The sequence below is a fragment of the Athene noctua genome, chromosome 3 (assembly GCF_965140245.1).
Source record: "Athene noctua chromosome 3, bAthNoc1.hap1.1, whole genome shotgun sequence".
Lineage (NCBI taxonomy): Eukaryota > Metazoa > Chordata > Aves > Strigiformes > Strigidae > Athene > Athene noctua.
The window spans coordinates 20,452,778-20,480,581 of NC_134039.1; the positions used below are offsets into that span (position 1 = coordinate 20,452,778).

A 27,804-nucleotide genomic window follows, 5' to 3' on the forward strand; every position below is an offset into this window, starting at 1 on the left:
GTTCAGCACGGCGGGCGCAGGGCGGGCCGGCTGCCCCGCCACAGCCCGCCGGACTCAACACGGGCACAGGCAGCTCCGCGGGGAGGAGAGGGACACCACCGCCGCCGCCCGCCCTCGGCGACCGGCCCGGCCGCCCTCAGCCCCAGGCCGCGCGGTAAGACCGCCCCGCGCCTGCGCGCAGCACCGCTTCCGGCTGCGCGCCCACCGGCGGACGCAGCTTCCGGCCCGTCGTTTCCTCCCCCGCCACCGCTTCCTGCCCAGCCGGAGGGGACTCGTGCCCCTTCCCAGGCTCCGTGCCCGCGCCCCGCCGCCGCCCCGCGCCCCTTTTCCCCCGCGCACCTTCTCCCCGCTACCGGGGCCGCCGCCGCCGCTATGGCTATGAGGCAGACCCCACTGACGTGCTCCGGGCACACGCGGCCCGTGGTGGATCTGGCCTTCAGCGGCGTCACCCCCTACGGTTATTTCCTCATCAGCGCCTGCAAGGGTGAGTGGATGCCGGTGGCGGCACCCGTGTCGCCGGCCTCTTTGTTTTAGTCGGCCCGGTGGGGATGCCCTCGCCCCCGGGCGGGGTGTGTGTGTGGCGGGGGGGGCCGCGCCTTCCCCCCCCGCTGCTCGTAGGCCGCGCATCGCCTTCCAGAGGGGTGTATTGCTGGGGCTGGCGGGAGGGGGCCGAGCAGCCGGTGCTCGCGGGGGGAGTTGTGCCGGGGTGCCCTGTTAGTCCAGTGAAACGCTGGTACTCGTAGGGTTATACCAGTTTAACGTATTGCCGAATGAAAAGGGGAACTGATTTTCATGGTGCTTAGTTACCGGGTTAGCCTGGGGGGTATGGAAGGCCGCATTTGCCCGGTTTGCATCCAGACTGTTGTGGGACGGAAAGCCTCCAAAACATTTGTTTTGAAAACTGCCTATTTCTACCGTCTGAGGCTATAGGCTGCAGACTTTAAAGCGAGCTCCCGTTTAACCAGGGCATCTGCCTGGTTAAAATGATGCAAAGATGATGTCTGCCTCCTTTCCCGTGAAAGCTCTTCTGATTATGTGAATAGTATTTCTCCATACGTGTATACGTTAATCTTATGCCTGTACTCATAAGTTTAAAGGGACGTTCCTTTGTGCCTGGAGTGCTTCAGCTCTATATCTTACTGTGTGAACAAATTTTTAGTAGTCTCCCAGAAAAAATAATCCGAAGAAAGGCATTCTGTTTCATTTTTACATCTCTGTATGTGTTTTAAGCTTATCCGATTACAAAGACAAGACATTTTTGAGTACTGTTAGTCTGAAAACAGTGTTCCAAAGGAAAAAAACCCACAACTGTCCTGCCTGAAGAAAACTTGAGTAAAAACAAAACCTAAATAAAGTGCTCCTTCATACCTCCCTTCTACCTTAACACAAACATAACGAAAACTTTTGTCTCATTTGGAGTAGCAGTTTAATGTCTATACAGTTTTAGACGCATGCAGCTCGTTTACAAAGAATAGCTTCATAAAGTATGTGGTATTTCCACATGCTGGTGCAAGGAAATCTTTTTATGAAACAGCTTTCTTTTTTTTTTAACCACGTTACCTGAATATTTGTTTTGATTTTGTGAAGATGGTAAGCCAATGCTGCGTCAGGGCGACACAGGAGACTGGATTGGTACATTTCTGGGTCATAAAGGTGCTGTTTGGGGTGCCACTTTGAACACGGATGCCACTAAAGCAGCTACAGCAGCAGCAGATTTTACAGCGTAAGTGATTTTGATTGCAGAACATGGCATTTTGATTGCAGTGTTCTTTCATGATGTATAGTTGTAGTAAATTACTGATTCATTTGTTTTTCTTTAGTAATTGTTCACTTATTGATGGCTAGCCAAATTAAAACCTAACTTCTTTTAGGTTCTTGAAAGCAGCTACAGTTAATTATGATGAACAACTATGATTGCTTCTTGATAAATATACTTCATTACCATACTGGTTTGATAGAATAACATTTCTCTGTGGCTCTAATCTCTGGACTACAGTTACAGCAGAGTTGAAAGGGTGATTTTTATTTTGCTTCTACCAGTTAGCCTATTTCTATAAAAAAAAAAAAAAAAAAATTTCTGAAAATTTTAGTGAATTATTTCTTTGTTTTTTGTTGTTTGTTTTTGCTGTTTGTGAAGCATATATTAGATTTGGCAAGCTGAATCCTGTTAGTAGAGGGCAATCTATTAATAAAGTTGCAGAGAACTGCCTTTGGCTTAAAACTAAAATGCTGATTAGCCCTCATTATCCTGAAGAACAGGATAAAGGAAAATGGTGGGATAGTACAGAAAGCTTTAGTAAAAACATATAAAGTATTCTTATTGACTGGATTATGACTTACAAGAGTGTACCATTTATGACAACATGTTATGATGGTGTTATGAATGATTGCTTACAAACTAATCTGACTGTTCTAGTTCTACTAAAATATAAGTGTTTTCTCTTGCTGTCTAGCAAAGTGTGGGATGCTGTGTCAGGCGATGAACTAATCACATTGGCTCACAAACACATTGTCAAAAGTGTGGATTTTACACAGGTATGAAAAATCTTTATATCTTATTCACCAGAGAAATAAGATCTCAAGTACATTTTGTTATTAGGTACTTTTCTGCTTTTGACGCATATCTTAATGAGCAAATACTCTAGCATACCACTTCTGGTTTTTAAGATTGTAGTTTAAATGTAATAATTGTGTTAGAGGCTGTCTGAGAGAAAGAACTGTTATTTTAAGACTCTTAGATGAAGGCTGGTGTTTTGATTCAAACTACAGTTGACCCTTTATAACTTCTGTTTCAGGATAGCAATTATCTGTTAACAGGTGGACAAGATAAACTCTTGCGTATCTATGACTTGAGCAAGCCAGAAGCAGGTGAGTCTGCTCTTAGAACTGATTCTTGGTTTTTAGAGTTAAATAAAAGTTCTGAAATTAAGAGCTACTTTCTATAACTATTATGAATCATGAAAGACAAAGTTAAGGATTGTTTTACAAATGTAGTGTCTATAGTAAGATAATCTCTATGTTTTAAGTTTATGCTTTTGCAAGTCAATTAGAGTTTATTTATAATGGACTTAAAGAATAGCATGTTTCAGTTCAACACATACTCATTAGAATTTTTTTTTTTCCGGGTAAAAAAACTGGCTGCATGTCTGGGCCCAAAGAGTTGTGGTGCACAGAATTAAGTCCAGTTGACAGCTGGTTAAAAGTGGTGTCCCCCAGGGCTCAGTTTTGGGGCCACTCATGTTTAACATCTTTATTGATGGTCTAGACGAGGGGATCGAGTGCACCCTCAGTCAGTTTGCAGATGACCCCAAGTTGGGTGGGAGTGTTGATCTGCTCGAGGGTAGGGAGGCTCTGCAGAGAGACCTGGACAGGCTGGAGCCATGGGCTGAGGCCAACTGGAGGAGTTTCAATAAGGCCAAATGCCGGGGGCTGCCCTTGGACCACAACAAAACCCAGCAGGGCTACAGGCTTGGGGAGGAGTGGCTGGAGAGCTGCCAATCAGAGAGGGACCTGGGGGTGTTGATTGACAGCCGGCTGAACAGGAGCCAGCAGTGTGCCCAGGTGGCCAAGAAGGCCAATGGCATCCTGGCTTGTGTCAGCAATAGCGTGGCCAGCAGGGACAGGGAAGGGATCTGACCCCTGTACTCGGCACTGGTGAGGCCGCACCTCGATTCCTGTGTTCAGTTTTGGGCCCCCCACTACAAAAAGGACATTGAATGACTCGAGCGTGTCCAGAGAAGGGCAACGAAGCTGGTGCAGGGTCTGGAGCACAGGTCGTATGAGGAGCGGCTGAGGGAACTGGGGGTGTTTAGTCTGGAGAAGAGGAGGCTGAGGGGAGACCTCATCGCCCTCTACAGCTCCCTGAAAGGAGGGTGCAGAGAGCTGGGGATGAGTCTCTTTAACCAAGTAACAAGCGATAGGACAAGAGGTAATGGCCTCATGTTGTGCCAGGGAAGGTTTGGTCTGGATATTAGGAAGTATTTCTTTCCAGAAGAGGTTGTTAGGTGTTGGAATGGGCTGCCCAGGGCAGTGGTGGAGTCCCCATCCCTGGAGGTGTTCATGAGTCAGGTCGACATAGCGCTGAGGGATATGGTGTAGTTGAGAACGGTCAGTGTTAGGTTAATGTTTGGACTGGATGATATTCAAGGTCTTTTCCAACCTAGATGATTCTATGATTCTGTGAAATAAGTCTAATTAATTAAAATTTTGTCATCTGAAAGAAAAAAGACTCCACATATTTAAGTGTGTTCAAATTCATGTTGATACTGAACTCCTGATGATTGATATGAAGCTAGAGAACCTTGATGTTAAACTAATGAAGCTTTTTTAAATTTAGGCAATCATGTACCCAGTTTACATTTATCATGTTTCTGGAATAAGATCTACAAATAAAGTCATAAGTGCTTGAAGTAATTTTATAGTTTCTAGTAAATGGAAATCCATATAGCTTAAGAAAGCTCCCAAACTGCTGCATGACACTATTTAATTTTCTGAGATGTATTAAAATATTTGGCTTTATTTTAAGAACCTGATGTTGTCAGTGGACATACTTCTGGCATTAAAAAGGCTTTATGGAGCAGTGATGACAAACAGATTCTTTCAGCTGATGATAAAACTGTCCGGTAAGAAAAAGTAACTTTCAGTTTTATAAGAATCTCACTTTTATTTATTGTCATAACCTCTGTGAGCAGATAGTTAGGCTTTTTAGTAAAGGATATAAGTAACACAGGTTTTTTGATCCTAGATTATTATAGCTGCATGCCTAATACATCTTTTCTGCTGTTAGAGATAAAACTTTTGTAATAATTCTTATTTACCCCATAAACATATCCTCCCTGGTAAGAGTAGATTCTCTTTGACATCTGCATAGCATAGTAGAATAAATTAATGACATTCATAATCCTAGAGAAGATGAATTTATAGATGAGGTCTTGTGCATATGCGTTGTGCTGAGGTGTTGCTGCCTTGTCTCTGGCAGTCCGGCCTTGAAAGATGCACAAGGCGTGGACTAGCCAGGCACTGGGATGAAAGGCTGGGAAGAGTATCTGGAAACACTGCAGTGCTGATAGCATAGCAGAGCAAGAAGGTAGGTCTGATAAGTAGGCTTTAGTGTTTTTATAAGATGGCTCATCCAGTCACGGTTACGTGTTTTACTTTATGCCCAGTTGGTAGGAGATTTGCTGAAACCTAGACAAACCTGACTGCTGGGGAGATGAATTGACAAAGACCCTTCCTCAAACTATGCTGAAACTAACTTCCTCATACAGAAGATTGCTTCCTCAGCTTTCTGGCTGATACGACCAGTGTCACCTCATGCCTAGCTGACTCACCACTCTTTCATTTATGGCACGAAGGACAGAGAAATAGTAGTCTTTTCTGCTTTGTGGAAAGAAGGATGTGAGGGTGGAGTCACTGGTGCAGTTTCCCTGTAGTCTCCTTTCTAGCTCCAGTTCTTTTCATTTTCCTGGTGTTCAAGATAGGCAAGAGCCTAGTCTTGTTTATTTTCTCTGAATTGTAGAAATAGAAATACAACGGTCAGCTAGTGAACAAAGACTCCTACTTATAACAGAACAATGCCATTTCTCTTTTGCTTAGATAGCTCTTGTACTCCTAGATAGAAAACTATTATTCTAAATTAATTTCTGTACCTTTGTGAGGTAAAAAGGCAGAATGGAATCATCAAGCCTTGTTTCTTGAAAGCTCTATTGCTCAGGAGACTTAAACCAAGATTTTTAATCTCTAAGACAATCCTTGAATAGTTAAATGGTATGTGTTGTTGCATTAGGCATCAAAAGCAGCAGTATTTTAAAGTAAGCATGTCTTAAAACTTTGCCTAGTTGAGAATGAACATAAGGATGCCACTGAAAATCCAAAGTAACCTGTGGAGTTAAACGACATTCTTTGTTAGGTGGCTTTTTTGACCCAAATCTTTCCATGGAAGGGAGGAGAAAAATTGTTTGGTTTGCTGAAGTAACTGAGACTCTTGATCCTTTTTGTTTCTTCTTAAGCCTCTGGGACCGGAGTACTATGACTGAAGTGAAGGCCCTAAATGTTGCAATGTCAGTGAGCAGCATGGAGTATGTTCCAGAAGGACAGATACTCGTGATAACCTATGGGAAGACTATTGCTTTTCATAGTGCAGAAACGTGAGTCCAAACCACAGAATTTTCATAGGTTGAGTAATGAGCTTGGTTGTGGGTAAAAACTGACTGCACAAGCCCAAAATCACCAAGTTGTCAGAACTGGTATTAGTGGACATCTTTGCTTGCTTGCTATCTTGTCAGAGGCAGAATGTGAAGCAACCACCCTCTTCTAAAATAGTGAACCCTAACTGTCTGTGAGATGCTAGACTGTAAAGGTCCGGTGCCATTTCTGTATTTCACAGTTGTAATTGTGGTTAAATAAGTTTCAGCCAGAGTTCAGTGCTTTTCAGAGAACTACTTATATATCTTTATGTTGTCTTAAGAAAGCAAGTTACATGCTTAAACATATTCCAGAAAGTAGTTCTGAAAGTAAACTTTTGTTTTGCTTATTCTGAACTTGTTTCTTACTTGATGAGTGTGATTTGCAAGTATTAAAACTTGTTTTAGAAACTGTGTGTGGGTGTATTCTATTTTCTTAAAAGCAGTTGTGATTAGTAGAATCAGAGTTTCTTTGCTCTTAGGATTTTTTTTTAATGAACTTTGTTAACAAACTTTTCTCCCTCAGCCTAGAACAGATTAAATCATTTGAAGCACCTGCTACAATCAATTCTGCATCACTTCACCCTGCAAAAGAATGTTTGGTTGCAGGTGGTGAAGACTTTAAACTCTATAAATATGACTATAATACAGGAGAAGAATTAGGTATGTTTGTCTTCTGTTATCAAAAATGAGTTCTGAAACGGGTATTAGATTAATGAAATAATGACTAATAAATGAAGGTCTTAGCATAGCATGCTTTGCAAGAGGATGAAAAGGTGTATTATCAGTGAAGCATTTTTTCCTATCTCAGTATACCTAATGTTATTCTTCTAGAATTAATTAAAGCTTCCATTAAAGAGCTTTTTGCACCTATTTAAAAAAAAGTTGTCATTCTGTATTGCTGCAATAGCAAGTTGTGTGCTAAGTGTCGTTCTGTAGCATTCATTAGATATGTCTAATGAGTTGCAACTACTTCTATCTATGAAAAATGTGGGGTGTATGTGTTCTTGTTAATGTTGGCCAAATAGATTTTTTTAAAAAGTGTATTTTTAAGTTCGTTTGATCCTGTCCATGTTTCAAATTGTACGTATGGAGTGAATGGTTGAACGAAGAGAGCATGTATGCTACTGGCTTGCTTTGTAGTTTTGCCTAGAACAAATAAGCATCTGTTTTCTTGCAGTTAATAAAACATTAATATGTAATCTAAATTGAGATCACTGAGATAACAATCAGAAGAAGCTTTGTTTTGCATCAGAAGTTTAAATACTGAGAAAGTGTGTGTGTGTGTGTGTGTGATGTCTGTGTTGTCGTCATTATCCCCCCCCCCCTTATTTTTTTTCCCCCTATTCTGACCAGTTTTTACTTGCTAATTTCAGTTGTTGGTTAAAATTTGAAATTAATGTTTTTGGTATGTTTTCTTACAGAATCTTACAAAGGACACTTTGGTCCAATTCACTGTGTGAGATTTAGCCCTGATGGTGAGTTATATGCAAGCGGCTCTGAGGATGGTACGCTAAGGCTGTGGCAGACAACAGTAGGGAAAACCTACGGTCTTTGGAAGTGTGTAGTCCCTGGTAAGTGTGTGCTTGTTCCTGGTGAAACTTGGCTGCTCCATGTGCACTTTTTAAGTAGTAACTATTATAAGTGGTAAATATAAGCTGAATTTCATACAGTAACTGCACTGTTCTCTAAGGGTCTCTATATCCACTCAAGTCTGTTAGATTTAAGGATTTACTTTTGTAGCTGTCATTTAAGTAATTAACTTCAAAGCTGTAAGGTTATTGAATATAGACATTTTGTGGATACTTAAGCAGATAGGCTAATGTATTTTTGTGTTAAAGAGCAAGAAATATGAAATACCACCTTTATAAATCATAAAGAGATGATCTCTAGAAAGTGTGGGTGATAGTTTTTGTATTGTACTGCGGTGCTCTAAGCTTTGGGGGTGGGTGAGGAAGCAGTGTCTAGAAGACTGCAAGTATTCATTAATGGAATTGCTTACCCAATTATTTATCCACAACACGAAATTACGTGGAAGTTTTTTTGTGTATGTGATTAAGGTGGAGTTGAAGGTATTGACTGGTTTGGGTTGTTTTTTTTCTTCCCTCCTCTCTACAGAAGAGGAGAATGCAGAAGCAGCAAAAGCAAGGACCACCCTTCCAGGAACTGCAGAGGAGGAAATAGGTAATGCATTGAACTGCCAGGTTCAATTCAACTGAGTGTTAAAAGATCAGTCGAGATGGTAGCATTTTTTAGTATGGAAGTAGTTTTCCCTCAAGTACCTTCTGGGATTTTTCACTCTTCTCAAAAGATCTCTGAATGCATTTTCCTGAAAATGACCATGTGGTGAGTGTCAGACTAGTGACTAGAGCTGTGCAGACTGAACAGATGGGGTAGAATAACTGGATCAGGTTAAATGGGAAAACAAACTGAACTAATCTTTAAGCAGTCCCTGCAGCATTTCTTTGGTTTATAGATCTATGGTGAAGTTAAGTAATATTCTTTTTATTTATTTGCAGAAGATCTTCCCTCTGAAAACTCTGATTCGGTGTACAGCTCAGCTCCTGAAGTTAAGGCCTGATTACTGCAACTGTTATGCAACATATGGACATATGAGACTAAATCAAGTGAACAGTGATAAACAGCAGCCTTCCAGAGCGTGTTCTCTACATAAGGCAAAGATGGGCAGTAATTGATGAGAATGTGGTGGAACTGGCTAGGTGTTGTCTGTAAGAGAACTGAGTATCCAAAAAAAGACAATGAGTAGTAGAGTTTTGCTATCTTTTTAGCATAACTGCCTACTGTTTTTTCAAAGAAGTGTGCAAGCCAAGATCCAGTCTCTCCAATTTCAATTAGACTCATTGTAGTGTGTTTTCTTTATTATGGAGAAGAGATACAATGACTTTTACCCATTTCTTTTTCTTGAAAGTTGGAACATTTGGCTTTAGTTTAAAAGAAGGGATTATGTACTTAAAGTATTTGGTTCGGGTTTTGTTTCATTGTACGCTGCTTCTGAACATTTAACAGTTTTCAGTTGTCTAAATAAAATGCCTCTCAAAACTTGTATGTTACCGTTGAGCCTTGAGTTCATGGAATGGAAAAGCAGCCAAGTTAATTACGTAATCCTTTCTAGCATCTTAGTTTTGTACTGTATAGAGGGAAAGCAAGAAGAATGTTTTAGTCTTGGTATAGAGGGTGGCAAGTTCTTTGATCTGTAAGCTTTGTGTCTTTTTATTCTTTTAAAGTTTGAATGTAAACATGAGTCCCTAAAATCTAAAAACAGTGAAAACTTCTAAATTAAACATGCTGCCTGAAATATTTGGTTGTACGTGAAAGTCTCAGAGGTTGGCTATGAATCTGTATAAAGCTTCGGTTTAGTCCTCCCGACTGGATAAAAAAGTTACTCTTTCAAGGTTAAAAATCATATTTTCTTCATTAAAGAAAATATTGCTGTTCTTCCACTTGTCATTTCCTTTAATGTTATGCTGAAAGGTTTCATAATGCGTCCTATATGGAAAGGAGAAAAGTTATACCGAGGTATATTTATTCATACACATTTTTATTTTTTTCATACTTGTCCCTCCTGTTCTTTTGGATTTTTCGTAAGAGTACAGTAATGCTATCATCTTAGAAAACTGAAACTTAAGGTTTGAAAACTGGTGCATAGATTGAAAGATGGGCAATTCTGTCTGAACATAAGAAAATATTTCATGCCATATTGCAAGAGTTTCATGGAGATGTCTGGAATAGCAGCTTAAGATTTCAGAGCTGTGACCCTTTGCTGCTTGACATCATGATGTTGCAAGTTTTTGGTTCCTTTGCTAGCGCTGAGCAAGTAGGGCTAAAGTTGCAAGATGCTTCATCTAAATGAGAATATTAACAATGTTTAATACTTTTCATGTGAGTTTGTGTCATTACAACTCCAGGAAAAAAAGTGAGGGCCGTGAAGATGTTGGTGGCTTTGTTACCAGACTTTCTTTTTGCTGGTGTTAATAGAAAGCTTTACCAGGTCAGTGAGTTTATAGAGCTCCCCGTGTATGTGTAACACCAGTTTCTACTTGGAGATTCAACTCGAAGAAAGTGGAAGTTGCCTGGACTCGTTATCATTAAGACAGCAAATTCGGTGTTGCCCCTCAAGGAACAGACCATCTTAAGAAATTCCACCCACAGCGTGAGAGGTCTCTTACCCGGTGGAGGCTGAGGGCTGGGGTAGGCCTCGGTTGCCTCCTTACCGGCAGCTCCGGTGTGCTGGGCTCGGTGCTACCGCGGCGGCGGGGAAGGGCCGTGCCCCGGGGCTGGAGCCGGACCCGCCCGCCGCCGCCTCCTGCCCGCGCGGGGCGGGACCGGCGAGGCCGAAGCCTGCCCGCCCCGTCCGCCGGGGCGGAGAGCTGCCGGCAGCGGGGGTCATGGCGGGCCGAAACGCGGGCACCGAACTGGGTAAGGGACGGCGGCCTGCGGGGAGGGCCGGGGCGCCCGCCCGCTGCGGCTCCTCCACCCGCCACGGGGGCCGTGGAGGCGGGAGCCGGGAGCGGCGGAGCCGTGGCATGAGGGGTTCCCGAGGCGGCAAACCGGGGAGCGCCGCTCGGGCAGGGCCGCCCGCCCAGGGAACTGGCGGAAACGTACCGGGGAGTGCCCGGCTGCGGGGCGGCCTCCTGGCCGCGCCTCCGCCCGCCGACCCGCCGCTGAGCCTGCGAGCCGGGCTGCTGCGAAACCTTCGCTTTCTGAGAAGCCAAAGTAGAAATAGGCTTACGGCTCCTTTAGATCCTTTAACGTATAGTCGTGATGTATAACCGGGAGGCCTGTGGGAGGCTTATTTTCCCTTCTGTGTTCCAGGTTAAAAGAGAAGTTGAGGCTCGCCGGTCACGTGTGGCCTCGGCCGGAGAGGCTCCGGGTTGTAGGAGGGCGGGTACTGCCGGACTCGGGAGCCTCAGTCCTGTCACAAAGCTGGGCCCAGTCCCCTCTTGTGCACCTTTCTGGTTCTCACCGAATAAACCTGTACACACGCTTCCCCCCCCCCCCCCCCCCCCTTTCTCCCCAAGAGTTTCAAAACAGTTTCTATTAGCTGGATTCTGATTTACAAACTCGGGATTTTACTTATCTTTCTCCTTATTGCTTGCTCTCTGAAGACCAGTGAGGATTTTGTAGGTGGCCTCTAGGCCCAGAAGGTGGCTGTGCCTCAGGTAGGGCAGAGAGCAGCCAAGAAAGGGTTTCTCTGACATTTCCTGCCTGCAGCTCCTCTTCTGCTGATGGTTGGGGGTGGGGAAGGAGAAAGGGCTACTAGAGCTTACTGACTTCTCCACCCAGCAAAACCCAACTGCAGTGGGGGAATGAGTTAATGCCTACATTCTGCCTTTAAGGTAAGATAATTTGGTCAATATGAGTAGGTGGAGGAGACACAGGGGGGGCATCACAGAAGATGGGAAGCAAGGGACAGCTGGTGTGGAACAAAGAGGTCTCAAAGTTAACACGAGCAGAGTTCTGGAGGCTATGTTGCATGGTGTCAGTGGCTATGCTCTTGTCTCTAGCACAAGCATGGTCATTTTTACAGAACTAATATACGAGTTAAATGATTAGCCCGTGGACAACTGAGAGTTGGCTGTTTTCATTCACTAAAATTGTTGATATAACTCCTAAAAGTGAGCTGTTGAATTGCTCTCTGATACACTTATTTGTGGGCTACTTGCAGGGACAACGGAGTTTCAGCTGTAGCCATCTGAACAGCATTGTTTTGCTGACACAAACATAATAATGTAGTGGCAAAACTTAGCGGCTGTTAGGAAAAAAGCTAGCGCGAAAGTTTGCAAATGCACTCCAGTTACTTTAAACTAGGTACATGTTGTGCTTCTTCTTACTGTAATTTTAATCTTACAGTTTATTGTCAATATGCATGAGGAGTCCATAAACTTGAATGTGAAATCAGTTCAGTTCTTATCAGCCGTCCTTTGCCAGATAGGCATACATGTGAGGAAGGCCATGCTGTCAAGTGGGAAATTACTGGAAGAGACAGGTGACCTGATTAACATTTGGCCAGATCTTGATGTACAGTTGTAGTCAAGAGAGAAGTATGCAGTGTGCAGCTGACCAGCACAACATAATCATTGGTTTTCTGCACCCACTAAACCAAGCTTTGAGTATTTGCCAAATATTTACTATAACTCTTCTCCTGTAAGTATCCCTCCCCTACCCAAGAGGCAGAGTCAACTAATACTCAAGATTATTAATGGGACATAATGGCTTATAATGGAACACAGAGGGATGGATGTCTTCAGGGCTGCGCCATGTTACCTCTTCCAGCTGTAACTGATTTACCTGGAAAGGCCACTGCCCTCAGCTTATCACAGGTGCTTGCCATCCCTTCACAGTGATCTTTGTTTAAATCAGTTGCAGTCAAAATGCTCTGGGTTAGATGTGCAGGGCAGGCATGGTAGGTGAATGGTGTGGCCATAACAGCATTTTTATTAAGTAGCAGCATACCTGCTTGTGGCTGTTTCTAACTGCTGGATGCTTTAAAGAGAGAACTGAATTTCCCTGCCATTTGCTCTCTCACTAAATACATACCTGACATATGTTAAGTACTATATTTAAGTAAGTAGCTGTCTCTTACCTGGTAGCGGTACTCCAGGACATGTTAAACCCTTGCCTTTATCTTTCATGGTCTAACAATACACACATCTTCTGTGGCTTAGGCACTTTGACTTTTGAAGATTTTGACAGTTTGTGCCAGCAGCTTTAACAGTAATTCAAATTATTTGCCCTGTATTTCACAGAGCATTCTGTAGGATTTTCTAACAGGGCTGCCTAGTGGTAAAATGTCTTTTATTTAAAAGTATATTATTTGAGTCCCTTTCTTTGTGTCTGCTATTTCTGTGCTTGCTACCTGATGTCATTATTTAAGCAAATTTCTGGTGCTGCCATTAGAGAGCATCTATCTGTTTATCAATGACAAGCCAAACGCTTACCAAATCATGGTGTATAATGTTTTCCCATGTGATTTTTTTTTTTTGTAAAATAAATACATTTTTGTAAAAGCCCTTAATTAAACTTCTTTGACTGTCTTCTTATCACTGTTCCCTAGTAGAAGAACAAGGTGTTTACCTGGAATAAAGAACAGGTACATGTAACACAAATAAAACGACTGATTTACATGAACTAGTCAGAGGGTCACTAGTCTAATACACTGATACATTTGTCATCAGACACTTGTGTACAGAAGGAGGTTAAAGAATTTTACAAGTTTGGCATTCCACAGGGACCGTTTGCAGAGTCATTCTTGGGTACTTGGGTTCACCATGATGCCTGCACGGGCTGAAAGGAGTCTGCGTCTCCTGCTCTGCTCCCAAGGACAATGGAGTATAACAGACCAGATGCTTTATATTTTGTCACGTTTCAGGAAAGCATCAGATGCAACTTCTTAATGCGACTTCACAACAAAATAGTGAAACACATCTATGAGCATCTGCTTTGTAGTGTAAGCTAACAGCATACTCCTTCGGTTTAACTGTGGAGATGCAGACATCTGCTACAGGGGTTTTGTGTTCCCTTCGGATGGAATTTTGATGCAACAGCATTGTGGAGAAAGACAAGACATTCAGTAACCTTTGGTAGAGGCAGAAAATGGCAAGTAGGATGTTTAAAACCAATCAGATAACACAGCTTGTTTGTGTGGAGCGTGAACTTGTGCCTAGATACAAGTCTTTCTTCAGGCCACTCAGTAAAGAGAATGGAGGGGGGAATGGCCTGAATTATAACACAAGGTCACATGGCAAAACAACAGTAGAGTTGATTGCCAGTCACATAGTTTTATCATTTATTGTACTGGTAAAAGAGTAAATTGTGCCTGGCCAACCTAATTGTCTTCCATAGTAAAGTGACTGGATATATATGGACAAGGGGAGAACAGTGGATGTAATTTACTTCAACCTTAGCAAGGCTTTTGACACTCTTTTGAAGTATTCTGTGTCCAAATTGGGACATTTGGATGGGTGGATGCCAAAATGATTAAAATCCTGTTTGGATGGTTGGGCTGAGAAGGTGACGGTCAATAAGTCATACTCTACTTTGAGGCTGGTACTGAGTAGGGTCATGCGGGGGTCTAGCATGGGACCCATCCCATGTAACATTTTTTTTCAGTGATCTGCAAGAAGTGATGGACTGCTATGTCATAGAGTTTGCAAATGAGACTAAATTAGCCAGATCATTCAGAGGGACCCAAACTGACTGGGGACATGGGTCAGCAGGAGCCCAGTGACACTGAGCGGGGCTGAAGGCAGAGCCCTGCCCCGGGAAGGATGGGCCCCGGCAGCCACACAGGCTGGGGCTGCCTGCCTGGGGAGCAGCTCTGCCCAAAGGCCCAGGGGCTGGTGGGCAGCGAGCTGGGCACGAGCCAGCACTGACCCAGCAGCAGAGATGGCCAGCGGCCTTCCAGGCCGTGCCAGTGGCAATACAGCCAGGAGCTCATGAAAACGGAGGGATTGGGAGGGATTGTTCCCTCTGTTCAGCACTTGCTAGGCCATATCTGGAAGATTGTGACCAGTTTTGTTGTCTCCCAACAGAAGAAAGAGATTGATAAACTGTCACAAGTTCAGCAGAGGGCCACCAAGATGGTCAGGGGCTGGAGCACCTGCCCTGTAAGGACAGGCTGAGGGAGCTGGGCTGGGGAAGCAATGGCTTCAGAGGTCCTGACAGCAGCCTGCTTATCCCTATGGGGAGTGTATCAAGAAAGAAGAGCCAGGCTTTTCATAACATTGCATGATGGGATGAAGCGAGACAGCAGGCTTGTCTTGAGGCAGAGAAGTTCATACTGGACATAAGGAAAAGCTTCTTCATGCAGGACAGTCGGATTGTGTGGCAGATTGCCCAGAGAGGCTGCGCAGTCTACATCCTTGGGGACTCTCCAAACCCAACTGAATAAAGCCCTCAGCAGCCTGGTCTGAACTCAGAGCTGACCCTGCTTTGCACAGAAGGTTGGACAAATGACATTCAGAGATCTTTCAATCCAGATTATTCTATGATTATATGTTTTTTTACCACTGTGTGTGTCTTATGTGTGTGTGTGTATATATACACACATATGTATTCTGAGTAATGAATAATTAGTTACAGTTGTTTTGCAAAGTATGTTCTTGGATTCTAAAAAAAAAATATATCCCTATTGCTCAGCCCTTCTAGTTGAAGGGCCAGAAATACATTCATTATATTTCAATTGATATTTTTAATTATAGTTGGTATTTCTGAGCCATTTACATGTGAGAGCTAGCTAGCCTGTTGGTAAGTGGCATTTAGATAATGAAGTCTTGCATCTCTTTTCAAGATAACGTAATTTTGTTCTAATATATTAATAGCTAGTTTTAGCCTGTACTGTGGCTCTGTTTTTTCAATGTTCCTTTCTAACACCTATTGAATCTGCTGGACAATTTTAATCAAATTTGAAGGACAGATAGATGTCTCAGAAATATGTAAGTCACGGGGTGGAGTGCCTGAATTAATCCCTCTGTTGAGGGAAAGGTAGACACAGCTTATCAGTTACAAGACTTCTGATTACATCTTTTTGGGGGGGCTTTATGCAAGTAACAATGTCCTATTTTACTCCATAGCTGTAAGGACCATAACAGGACAGCTGGGTTATTGGGGTGAGGAGAGGCCTCTGGAGCCAGGAGAGAAGAGAGGAACAGCAGAGGACTTGGACCTTCAGGAAATGAAGCTCCCACTGTTCTGCTGTTTGCTTTCTGAGGAAAGGTTTGTCAGCGGCTTTCAAAGTGCTTTGGAGGATACTGTGATCCATTTCGTGTGATCAGCATGAACACTGTGTGATTTCACTAATGTCACAAGATAGTAGAGCTGATTTCTAGTTCAGGACTCATGCCTTGGTGTTGTGCTTTGAGTGTCTGAATGCTGATGACTTGGAGATGGAACTTGTCTCATTTAAGGAGGAGCCATTTGAAAATAAAATAGGTCCATAGCAAGAATCACTGTGAAAAAATAACTACAGCTTCTGTCTCGAAGAAACTGAATAACCCCCAAACTTCTAAACAGCTTACATGGTAAGATAACTGTAATGAGACCTGATCCTGAAGCCTTTTCTCTCTTTTCAGTGGCTTTGCTTGGCTGTGTATGGCCAGCTGGGGTCAGCCTGTGTCCAGAACACATTTCTCCACTAAAGGTTCAGGACGCAGTTTCACTGCTTCTCCAGAAATAACAGCTTTCATCGCTTTCCTTACCATTTTATCATGTGTTCATGGTAAGAGCAGGAGCACACATGCTGTTTCTGGCACAGAGGAGGAAATAACCGGTTAAGAGGACAGCTTCTTTTGGGGAGAGTGATGCCTTAAAATGCTTGTGAAACTACAGCCTCAGGCATTCTTGAGCTTTCTGTTTCACCATCTGAAGGGATGCCATCTACACTTTTTTTTCTTTTAAAGCTTCTGAAAAGCTTAGTCTGTTTTATGAGGGATGTGTTAGGTATCTGAGATATTTATGTAATTATACTAATTAAGTGGTTTTATTTATTGTCTTATAAGGAAATGCTTGGTATTTTTGGATTCATGGTCTTCAGAGAGGAGATGAATTTCCTGCTAAGGTTTGGAATATGATTTTTTCAGATGCCTTCAGAGAAAAAAGTAAACTTGAAGAGTGATTACAGAATATTGGCTAATTAGCTGTAGTGTAACTGCTTTAATTACTTTTATCCCTGAAGCCACATGACTGTGCAGATGACTAGCAGATGACTTATTTAAAAAAAAAAAAAAAAAGACGTGTTCACACTGCAAGGTTAATGAGCCTAATTAAATATAGTTTTCCTTAGCCAGATACTAAATCATAAAGCTTGGGGGAGGGTGGGAGGGGGAGAATCCGAAAGCAGTCAGTTCTATTTCAAATAATGGTTTTATTCTTATTTTTAATGAAAAAAAAAAAAGCTGGAATTGTGAGTGATTTTTCTGAATAGAGACACTTACATTTAAAGATTTGGTGAGACCTCACATGGCAAAATTTGAAAGTCTATTTAGAGACAATTACGCTGAGACATATTTGTTTTCACTTGCCCACTGCTTTAATTAATGGGGAAGTGGGCTTGAATAAAAGGTCTGTGTTAGATAGAAGTCTCCATCTGCTGCTGGGTATTACCAGAACCTTTGTCCTTCCTCGCTGTGTGTTTTTTTATTACACTCTTTTATTTCCTTTAGTAAGCTGCATAATTTCTCACATTAAGTTGTACTGACAGGATGGAATTCTGATATTTTTAAAAAAATCACTTTTTTTTTTTTTAAGTTTTCTGCCTGTGCTGTGCACTTATTTTTTTCTTTCTCAGCAGGTTTCAAAAGTTATCTTGATAAATTGGATTATGATTAAATGATTCTACCTGAGCCCGTCCTTCCTTCCTTCCTTCCTTCCTTCCTTCCTTCCTTCCTTCCTTCCTTCCTTCCTTCCTTCCTTCCTTCCTTCCTTCCTTCCTTCCTTCCTTCCTTCCTTCCTTCCTTCCTCCCTTCCTCCCTTCCTCCCTTCCTCCCTTCCTCCCTTCCTTCCCTCCTTCCCCCTATTGTCTATGGTGGCCCCATGGGAATTTATTTATTATCATGTTGGAACCTCAACCTTAGAGCAACTGCAGAGGATATAGAAGTTTCACTAGCTTGTATTTCGACTGTGTTTCTATGATTTGCATTTATTCATATTCAAAAACAAGGAAAGTTGTAGCCATAGGTTTTGTTGCAATAGCTTTTCTCACTTGCTTTCTGTGTGTTAGCTGAGCTTCTTGCTCTTGGGGCACACCAGATAAGCCTCTGTCTTTGAAAGTGGAGGGAAGTGGTGAGGGTTTGTTGTTCAGTTGGCAACTTCTCAAACTCCACCTTTTCTTTGTTGCCATACAGTGAGACTGATGCTAAATTCTTAAAGAAATCCTTAAATTACTTAGGATTCCTTCGAAATGCCTTCTTTGATTTACTTTTTCTGCTTTTGGCCAACATTTTGACCTTGTAGGTACTGCTCATTAAATTACTTGTATGTGATAATAGGAAAGTGGTAGCAAGGTGGCTTACTATGCTCAGAACAAGATTTTATTTAGCTGTGTTTCATGCCTTTGTCCTCCATTTCCACTGAGTCATGTTTACCCTAAATTGGTTTCTCCAGAGCTTTTTGTAAGTCTAATTGCAAAAACAACTTGTATTTACACATATTTTAGCTACTGTACTAGTTCTGCACTTTTTTTTGGCTATTAAAACGATAAAGTAGGAAGAAAAAAATTGAGGATAAGATTTCTGTACAAAATTAGTGATTCTGTTGATTTTTTTTTAAAGTTTGAAACCTCTTTTAATCAATGTGCTCAAGGGAAATGCAAGTTTAATACAATACTGAAGAAGACTCATAGAGATGAGATGCTCTTAATTTAAGTCACCCAGAATTATTTTCTTAGTATCTAAGCCCATGTCCATATACTGACCCTAACTGATGGTGATATTTGATGATCGGTGGTGGTAACTTGATGATTGGTGATTAATGATTGTTGATGCTGTTCTCAGAGTATTTTCATGGATGGCTTATATGATTTGAAGAATTATACATAATTTGGGATATAAGAGATTTTAAAGATATTCTGATTTTTTTTTCCTATGTAGGTCTGTGAGAAGTTTGTGTTTATTAACATTCAAAATGACACTTGGTTTATCATACTAAGCAGAAATTTCAAGATTCAAGAGCCTGGAGCCTTAGTTCTTTATCTGTCAGTTACCCTTCTTTAAGCAGTGTCCAATTTTTGGTGCTTCTGTTTTTAGACAGTTTCATTATTTTAGTAAACATTGAGCATCTGCTTCTCCTTGGGTCTGGTTATTGTTTGTGGATACTGAAACTCATTGAAATTGTGAGCTAGGTTGTCTGTAGTGGTCATCTGAAGGAATTCACATCTTGAAGATGTTTCCCCCAAGTCTTCTGGGGTGCTTGGCAAAGTGAGCACTTCTCAGGCAGGCATGCATCTCAGCAGCTTCCAGGCAAGTATGTTGCCCAGGAATTCAGTGCTTTAGGAAACTTGTAGTTAGTCAGGCCCCAGTAGCAAATTCAGTAGACAATAGCAACCCAAATGCTTTGTTATGTGAGTGTCTGTGCAGAGGTTTTGGTGACTGTGTGTGGTACAGTTCCTGTAAACCAAGGTTCATGCACACAAAGAATACTGTTGTATCCTGGGTGCCAGCAGCCAAGCAAAGGACTGAATAAATGTTACCGTATCTTGAAATCAAGAAGTAAATCAGCAAGCAATGACAGAAGGCTGTTTTGTGTTTTTTAAATTTTTTTTTTAGATATGCTGCAGTATAATAATAGTCCAGGATTGGTAACATAGTGTGTCTCATCAGCAGTAAGTTAATTCAGTTGTAATGGTAAACAAAACACCCTGTGTGAAACATCCAGTTCACAGATCATACCCTAACAGAAGTTAATGTTATGATATTTTGGACCGGTGATAAGTATGCAAGCCCTTAAAAGGACATAAAAGCACAGCATGCTCTTCAGAGGTCCCAAACCAAGCTACCACTTTCTTCTGAAGTCCCACACCATATCTTAAAAGAATACAGAAATAAATGAGACTTTTTCTTCTTTTTTTCCCTCCCCAGAACTTGGCTGGATGTCAAAAGTGCATGTGAATCGACCTGCAGTTGTGAGGTATGCAGAACGAATTCAGAAATGGAGAACTGTGAAAGGTAATTGGCAAGTAAGTGCTCTTTTTATGCATTCTGTTCCTGTATTTTTAAAGCAGTCACTCTCCTCTCCAGGCTGCAGTATTGAATTTTTTTTCAAGATGCATGTAAACTTAAAAGATGTGCTTGTCCATGTCTTATTTTAATAATTTGTATTTGATGATGATGGTATGGAATAAGGTGACGTATTTATCCAAACAAGTTAAAAACCTTATAACTCATGAGTGGCAAAACCGCAAATGAATTTAAGTCATCTTTATTCATGAGTGGATTAAATTGTATATTACTATCCCAGCACATTTATTCTGTCTCCCAGACAGACTTCTCTGCACGCTGTGTTCTTATTTTTTAATTTTAAAGCTGTAAGATATAATCGTGGTCCCTGTCAAGTTTGACCTACCTGGATGATTTTTCTTTACTTAAACATCCCCAATATATGTGATTTCTTTGCTTAACTAGTTCTTACGTAAATCTTAAATATTCTGACTTTTTATGGCATTGGAGGGGAGAAAGAAAGAAAGAAAGAAAGAAAGAAAGAAAGAAAGAAAGAAAGAAAGAAAGAAAGAAAGAAAGAAAGAAAGAAAGAAAGAAAGAAAGAAAGAAAGAAAGAAAGAAAGAAAGAAAGAAAGAAAGAAAGAAAGAAAGAAAGAAAATGGGAAGGAAGGAAGGAAGGAAGGAAGGAAGGAAGGAAGGAAGGAAGGAAGGAAGGAAGGAAGGAAGGAAGGAAGGAAGGAAGGAAGGAAGGAGGGAAGGAAGAAAGGAAGGAAGGAAGGAAGGAGGGAAGGAAGGAAGGAGGGAAGGAAGGAAGGAAGGAAGGAAGGAAGGAAGGAAGGAAGGAAGGAAGGAAGGAAGGAAGGAAGGAAGGAAGGAAGGAAGGAAAATGTTAAGGGGGCTGACTTCTCAACTCTTGGGATAAGGTAAATGATCAGTTATTGTCCATCTTAGTATCAAATAAGTTCAGGTAAGTCACCACTAAAGCCAGTGCTACGAATGAACTTTTCTTAAAAGCTATCTTGTATTCATTGAACACACACATTTAATGTCTCAACTGTTACTGTCAGCCTTTGCTGTTATTGACCCCATGGCAGAACTGTCAGATAACTGGGCCAGTATGCATTTTGGTTTCTCTATGTATGTGAGAATTGTAATGCAAAGCCATCAGGTCAACAGTGTAATCTAGTATCTTCTGCAAAGCAGAGCCGGTGAGGCACGGCTGCATGGTGGTTCAGCAGCAGGAGAGGAAGCGCTGAGAGGGGAATGGCAGGCAGAGCTGGCTGCAGGGGGCTAAAAATGCTTTGGCAGCATTCAGCCAAGGGCAAGGTCTGGGAAATGCTGTGGAGCAGACCTGGGAACTCCTAGTGAGCTCTCAGCCATGGGGTTGTAACTGGTGTCCAAAGACAAGTTGATTCTTCATTCATTAAACAGCTGTTCTGCAAGGAAATGTGTGTGATGCCTTCCCTCTGTATGCTAAACAAGTTGTTTACTTTCAACAGTAGCTGTTAATATGGAAGCAGGAGGAAGGAGACACTCAAGGATCAATCTTAACAGTCCAACATAGTATAATAAAGCAAGAATCATTTAATGATACTTAATTCTTAAAAGAGCTGTTCAGAATCATTGGTATCCTCAGCTTAGCATGTCAGGCAGCCCTTCTGGGGTGGCTGAAGCTGCGTTCATAATGAGCACAGGTCTTGCAGATGACATTTTGGGGATAATTTGATGTAGCTATAAGGTCCTACTGGAAGGTGATAGAAAAAAGCTTACTTCCTGTTACATGAACCCTAAAGTTTGTGCTTTGAATGTTAAGATTAAATAAAAAATTGACATAAACTGCGGAAGGTTAGACATCAGCTCAGCATTTCTCAAGAGTTTCTTATGCATAAAAAGTCACTTGATACCAAGTTTGGCAATCCAGTGACTCTGGGTTGGGAAATGGCATGAATGAGAAAATCCAGAGGGTATTCCATAACCTTGGCCATCTTCAGATACATCAGGAATGAAGAAGTTTTATGATTTGGCCAAAGCTGCTATAGAAAGAAAAAGGAAATAAAGAACCACAGGCTTTGATTACAAAGAATCATTGGGAAGAAAGGGATTTAGTATCACTCCCTCAACATGGCTGTAGTTCAAATGTTTGATTATTACTAACAGTTCTCCATTCTCCTGTGTAGTAACACTGGTACTGAGCTACTTGTGTAAGGTTTTATTTTGAAGAATGCCAGAAGCATCTCTCCTGTATTTAAACACTGTCATTGGAGGATAGTCATGTGCTGTTTATTTCACAAGAGATGATTTTGAACCTTTACATCTTTGAATCTAAGTAGCACCACAGACTCAAATTTTGAAGCCCATTCCCCAAAATACATATTTGAAAAACCCTTTTAAAAAAATGCTCATGCCAGTTCTTGGGACTCTCTGACTACATCTGTTTCGATGACTTTATGATTCATGTCATAAGAGATGAGACAAAAATTCCCTCAAATGAAGGACAAAATAATCCAAGTAAAAGAAACTTAAAACCATTTAAAGTGAAAAACCCTTCTGAAGTATTATAGGGTGAAAGTTAGAAACAAGCAGTCAAACTTAGACTGACAGAGGCCAGTAGTGGTTCATTACTCTGTTCAATCAGCTCAAAGCAGTTTTCAGTGTAACATTCACTGCAGGTTCAGAAAGGAGACTCCTATCAGTGAAGTATGAAGGGTTTGTAGGCTGCCAGCCACTTAAGATTTGCAGACTAATGCCTCCATGCAGAAGCAACAAGTTTTGCTGCCTATACTAACCAATCGTGTCACAGAGCAGAGAAGTCAAGATAGGTACTTTATGGTCTCAAATGGACTTTGCCATTGCGAACTCTCCCCTTTGTTAAACAAATGCCTGCTAAGAGATGTCAGCTTTGTGAAGTCATTGCTGTAAATGAGAATTTGCTGGAAGACCTTCAATGAATATTTCAAAATAATGTCTTCAGCTCAATTCTTGTTCATCAAAAAAAACACCAAAAATTTTTAGTTTTGCTTCTGTTCCATTTTCTGATTAATAAATCTTTTAAAATTCTGTAGCATTTTCATCTAAAGAGTGCTTTAGCCTTGTCACTTAGCTCTTACTTTTTTTTTTTTTTTTCTCACCAAATAATTACAGATGCTTTTTATTCCTGATTCACACAAAAGCATGTGGAAACATCTGGAGTCTAGACCCTAAGTTTTAAGAAATCTGGGTTCTTACCCCCCACTGATTCCATGTTTCACTCTCACAGCAGGAGAAGCATGCAAGCGTGGTAGTGTGCAAATTGCTGATGTGTAGATTCGTTTGGTTACTGACAACTGCAAACCTGTGCTCGGCTGGAAGGATGTGTGTAATTTCTCTTGCATGCAAGTCTTAAAGATTCAGACATACTGTATAGAATGGCACGTATTATAACAGTGAGGTTCTTCACTTTTTGTCCAGGTGAAAATGTTTGATTCTTACAAGAGTCCCATTTGGCAGTTAGCTTTTGCACCAAAAATTGGAATTTCATCCTTTGATTCTGACAGAGTGGACTTTTGATTCCAAATCCTTACTGTACCAATACTGCTCAAGACATGAAAAACTATCTGTCAACCCCGTCTGTCATAAATCATTCTTTGCATATCCTCCATGTTATATCTCCTGTGTTTCCTCATTCTTAGAGTGAGAGCCAGGCTTCTGATTCCTGCATCTTCTAAGTCAGTTTGGCTTTGGAAGTGTAAACTGAAATACTGTATTCCTTGCTTCACTCCCTTTGTAGGCTGCTTGGTTTCTGAAAGCTGTCACCTGTATAGACCTTACCACTCTTTCAGGAGATGATACTCCTTCAAATGTTTACAGACTGTGTTTTAAAGCAAAGCATCCCATCAGAGAGGATCTGCTGAAAGCCTTGGACATGCATGATAAAGGTATGATAGTTTTTGTTGTATGTATTTTGTAGAGAAAATGTCTACATTTCCTCATTATTTTTTCAGTTTTCAGAAAGCTGTAGAAATGGCCTCCTTCTTCCTGAAATGGAATCAGTTATGGTAGGCAGCACTGCAGAGCTAATAGTCCTGAGAGAACAAACTAGGTCCTATATGGTCTTACTCAAAGCAACTGTCTTAAGTTCTAAGTGCAAAATACCTATTCCTTTGAGTTAATACAGGAATACAAGGAGAAAAAAAACATTTTCAGTTTGGCAACCAAAGGAAAGCATGGACTCAGGGCAACACTGTAAGTTATGATACCTAATGAGCAAATTTGATGTGGAAACCAGTAGTGCATAACCTCAGTGTATGTCTTTTAATAACAGTGCACTAAGGTGAAACTAATTGAGCATTATGTTAATCTGCTTATGTCCTTAGTAAATTGGAGAAGGGGGAGTGTTCATGTGACTCCTTTGGATTTCGTGCTTAGCTGCTGTTCTGTTTGTAGCTACCGAGCCTGCCATTTTGCCTGTCAGTAAAAATGCATTTCACAGTCCTAAGCATGTAATTTTTCCTTCAGAAAACATTATATTTTACCTACTTGTTTCAGTAGTTAAGAGAGGAGACATCTTTTCAGCCCATTATCCTTTAAGGAATCAGTCCTGTAGTGAGTGTATGCGGTTGTGTGCATATCCATGTATACCACACACACACACACACACCCCTCCCCCCCGAGTTCCCAGCTAAATCAACAGAGCTGAAGGGGCCGAAGGCAGCCCTTAAGAACTGGTGGTAAAACTTTCATTGACATTACTCAGGCAGACTCCATTCCAGTGTTGCACCTAAGACTGAGCACAGTAAGACTTCAGAACAACTAGAGATTGTAAATATAACTATCAATAAAACTTCTTTATATGTGAGCAGCATTTCTGAATTTTTCTAGATGTAATCACTGATGTGTCAGTGAATACCATTTGACTTTTGTCCTGTCATGTTGGCCTTATGATCTACAAAAAGAAGATACCAGCAACATTTGGGGCATGCTTTTACTATTGAAATATTTCAGTTTTACACAGGCATTGGTCCACTGATTGAAGTCATATGATGTAGAACCAAAGGGGGATCAGGCCTTTGGTTTTAAGCCATACAGATAAAATATCAAAGATTAGTGTTTTTTTAAAACTTGGATTTATGAACTCTTCAGATAGTTGAAGTATTAAATATGAGGTCAATTATCTGAGACTTTGAGAGAATACCATTTAACTAGAAATGCAGTAGGACTACATTAACATAAAGACTGCTCAGTTGCTGCTGGGCTCAGTCTGGCTCAACAAGTAATGACAGAGCTTGGCAGTGTGGTTTCTCTCGCAGCAGTTTGCTGACTAAGCATGTCTTTACTGTACGTGTTGGCTTTAAACAGTGAATATGTTGGTAAAAATCTTGGCGTTTTAACTCCTGCTAATGTAAACTTGGTCCCAGGATCAGGTTAAAGAACATGAGGGAGGGAACAATATGGAGAATTACCTGAACCGTGTGAGCAATATAACAGACATCCCTAGTGTAGGTGCTTAAGATCCTTGTAAGAATGCACAAGTGGGAGGTGAGAAGAATGTGCACATCCTCATAACATGGATTGCACTCAAGAAGGTGGAAATCTATATGTGAAAAGTGAACTGTGGCTTTTGCAGGTATTACTGTCGGAGCAGTTTGTGTATATCCTGCGAGAGTCACCGATGCTGTTAATGCCCTAAAGGCTGCTGGTTGTAACATTCCAGTAGCTTCCGGTAAGCTTTATTCAAACAATTAAATATTTTTATGCTATAAAATATGTAGAAAAATCCAGAAGTTTGGACTTGCTTTTGTTTCAGAGAGTAAGGTGAAAAAGTATCATATCAGGTGGAAGGAAGGGAATGGATGGGAGGATTTGCTTCTGGTATAATCTTTTGTTTTCTTTCAACTTCAAGCTTATCAGGAATGCCAAATCTGTTTTGCTGGAAGCTCTTCAAAGAGGTCCTTAAGATATATCAGTGTTTTCCTCACCCGAATAGGAGAAATTGAGGTAGTATGCTGGACAGAGTATCAGTAGACTCTAAGTAGATGATAATAATAATCAGAACAACAATAATAATATTGCGATATGAGCTTTAGGAGTTCTAATACAAGGGGATTTTTTCCCTATCAGTTTTTTGGCTTTTAAGTATAATCCTGCAAGCTGGATTCAGTGAAGCTGTATGCAGAGGCAAGGGTTATTGTCTGCTGACCAGCACAGAGGTTCAGGACTTGTACTTACAAATCTCATAGTGCCAGCTCTTCCTCCAGTCACCACACATGAGAGAAAAGTCCTGAATCTACAATAAGCAAGAAGCAGAATCAAAGAATTATGTAGGTTGCAAGGGAGCTCTGGATGTCATCTGGTCCAACCTCCTGCTCAAAGCAAGAGCTAATTTTGAAGTTACATTGGGTGTTTAATGCTAAGATCCATGTTTTCTGGCGGTTTTTTTTTGTTGTTGTTTCACTGTTGTGTGGGGGAAAAAATATGTCCTAAATGCATTTATATGTCAGAGAGAAAAGGGATTATTTTTTCCATTTCTGAAGTTACCTTTGTATTTTGTACTTAAACATCATAAATGTAATCTTAAGTAGACCTCATCGAAAGAAATTTTTGTGATATTGTGATTTAGCTCTTAAACGTATTACTAGGATTTAACTTGAAATACTACTTAAAAGAATTGATGAGAATTAATGTATTGCTTCATGTATGAGTTCAGTCCTTGTTTTCTCAGTTCTGCTGGAAACAATAGATATTGTACTTTCTTATGTAGGCTGCTTTGGAAAAATTTAAGTCATGAAAAAGAGACCTTTTCACAAGATGCACTTAGTATCTTGCTGGACATTGGTTCTTGAGGGAAGAGCTAATGCTTCTGGATGAAGAGAGAGTAGTATGAGGTGCCTTTAGATTTTTTTGAATCGTGATAGGGATAAAAAAAGAATAGCTTTCAAACTCTTTGGTGTATTAGAGGTATATGCAATTTTATGGTCAATTAATAAAACATTTTCTTGCCTCTGCCTGCATCCCCTTTCTTGCTAGTGGCTGCTGGTTTTCCATCTGGACAAACTCCTCTGGAAACCAAACTGGCTGAAATAAAACTAGCTGTGGAATATGGTGCCAGAGAGATTGACATTGTCATTAGCAGGAGTCTGGTGCTGACTGGCCAGTGGGAAGGTAAGTACCCACCCTTTGGCAAGGAACCTAAACCTCCATGAATATACACATGCAAGTTATGTCTTTGTCTCTTCCCCATCTCCACAGCAGTCCTTGAAGAATTGGTCCCTCCCCTAAGAGTATTCTGAGGCACTGAACTAAATAAAAGCTATTTAATTTATTATGAATGGTTGCATTTTTTGAAAAGAATGCTGTTACAAGCCCTGTCAGGCTGGGCATGTGGAATGACTTTGTATTTTGAAAATTCAGGTCTATTCCTTCTATGCCTTTAGAGGATTTTGTGTACAGGATTAAAAAAATAGCAAGTGAAGTGGAAGTGAATGCCTAATTACTTGACCAGTTTTGTTAAAACCCCCAAGGGGTTGCTAACGTGGATGATACCTTGTTAAATATACATGTTTCAACTCTTGACAAAAATATGTATTTTAGTTGATCTCTTTTTCCCAAAAGTTGAGGGTACAAATTGACTGTTCATATTATTATTGATGTTCTTGTGTCTGTAGACTACTACTAATTAGTAAGAACAATAATGCTGAAGATGGTTTTGCTCTAATTGCCCCCTTAATGTACTGTGAATGGTTTGCCTTAAGTGCTGATAGTGGTCCTATAACTAATCTCCATGTGAAGGTAAACACCTCATTGTCTTGGAATGAATTTTCCATTTAGTTGTATAATGCAGTGCTGTAATAGTCTCTTTGCTTGGAAGACTTCATAAAGGACCGCCGGTACCTGAGTTTGGTTAAGGAAATACAATTATCATGGTAACAGATCATATTTTCTTTTTTTTTTTTTTTTTTTTTTTTCAATTAGCAGTT

The 27,804-nt window shown here is 41.0% G+C and overlaps 2 protein-coding genes across 3 annotated transcripts in view; both read left to right on the plus strand.

Moving 5' to 3' along the window:
• Positions 1–225: 225 nt before the first annotated feature.
• Positions 226–9,638, plus strand: STRAP (serine/threonine kinase receptor associated protein). Its single transcript, XM_074901309.1, has 10 exons — positions 226–484; positions 1,588–1,723; positions 2,454–2,535; positions 2,796–2,868; positions 4,526–4,622; positions 6,009–6,146; positions 6,709–6,845; positions 7,607–7,756; positions 8,301–8,366; positions 8,702–9,638. The coding sequence occupies exons 1-10, from the start codon at positions 373–375 to the stop codon at positions 8,761–8,763; spliced, it is 1,053 nt and encodes a 350-aa protein (XP_074757410.1). The 5' UTR covers positions 226–372; the 3' UTR covers positions 8,764–9,638.
• An 897-nt stretch (positions 9,639–10,535) lies between these two features.
• Positions 10,536–27,804, plus strand: part of DERA (deoxyribose-phosphate aldolase) — a 54,080-nt gene continuing 36,811 nt past the window's right edge. For both annotated transcript variants that reach the window (XM_074901310.1, XM_074901311.1), the window contains exons 1-5: positions 10,536–10,619; positions 19,775–19,872; positions 23,619–23,766; positions 25,455–25,550; positions 26,855–26,989. In XM_074901310.1, coding sequence (XP_074757411.1) covers positions 10,589–10,619; positions 19,775–19,872; positions 23,619–23,766; positions 25,455–25,550; positions 26,855–26,989 — 508 coding nt within the window. In that variant the 5' untranslated portion in view covers positions 10,536–10,588. The remainder of the gene's footprint in view (positions 10,620–19,774; positions 19,873–23,618; positions 23,767–25,454; positions 25,551–26,854; positions 26,990–27,804) is intronic.

Excerpts from the sequence above, each read along its gene's own strand:
- STRAP (XM_074901309.1), top strand. The coding sequence starts at position 373 with ATGGCTATGAGGCAGACCCCACTGACGTGCTCCGGGCACACGCGGCCC. Across the intron at positions 6,147-6,708 it reads GCTTTTCATAGTGCAGAAAC|CCTAGAACAGATTAAATCAT; the intron begins GTGAGTCCAAAC and ends TTTCTCCCTCAG. Across the intron at positions 8,367-8,701 it reads AACTGCAGAGGAGGAAATAG|AAGATCTTCCCTCTGAAAAC; the intron begins GTAATGCATTGA and ends ATTTATTTGCAG.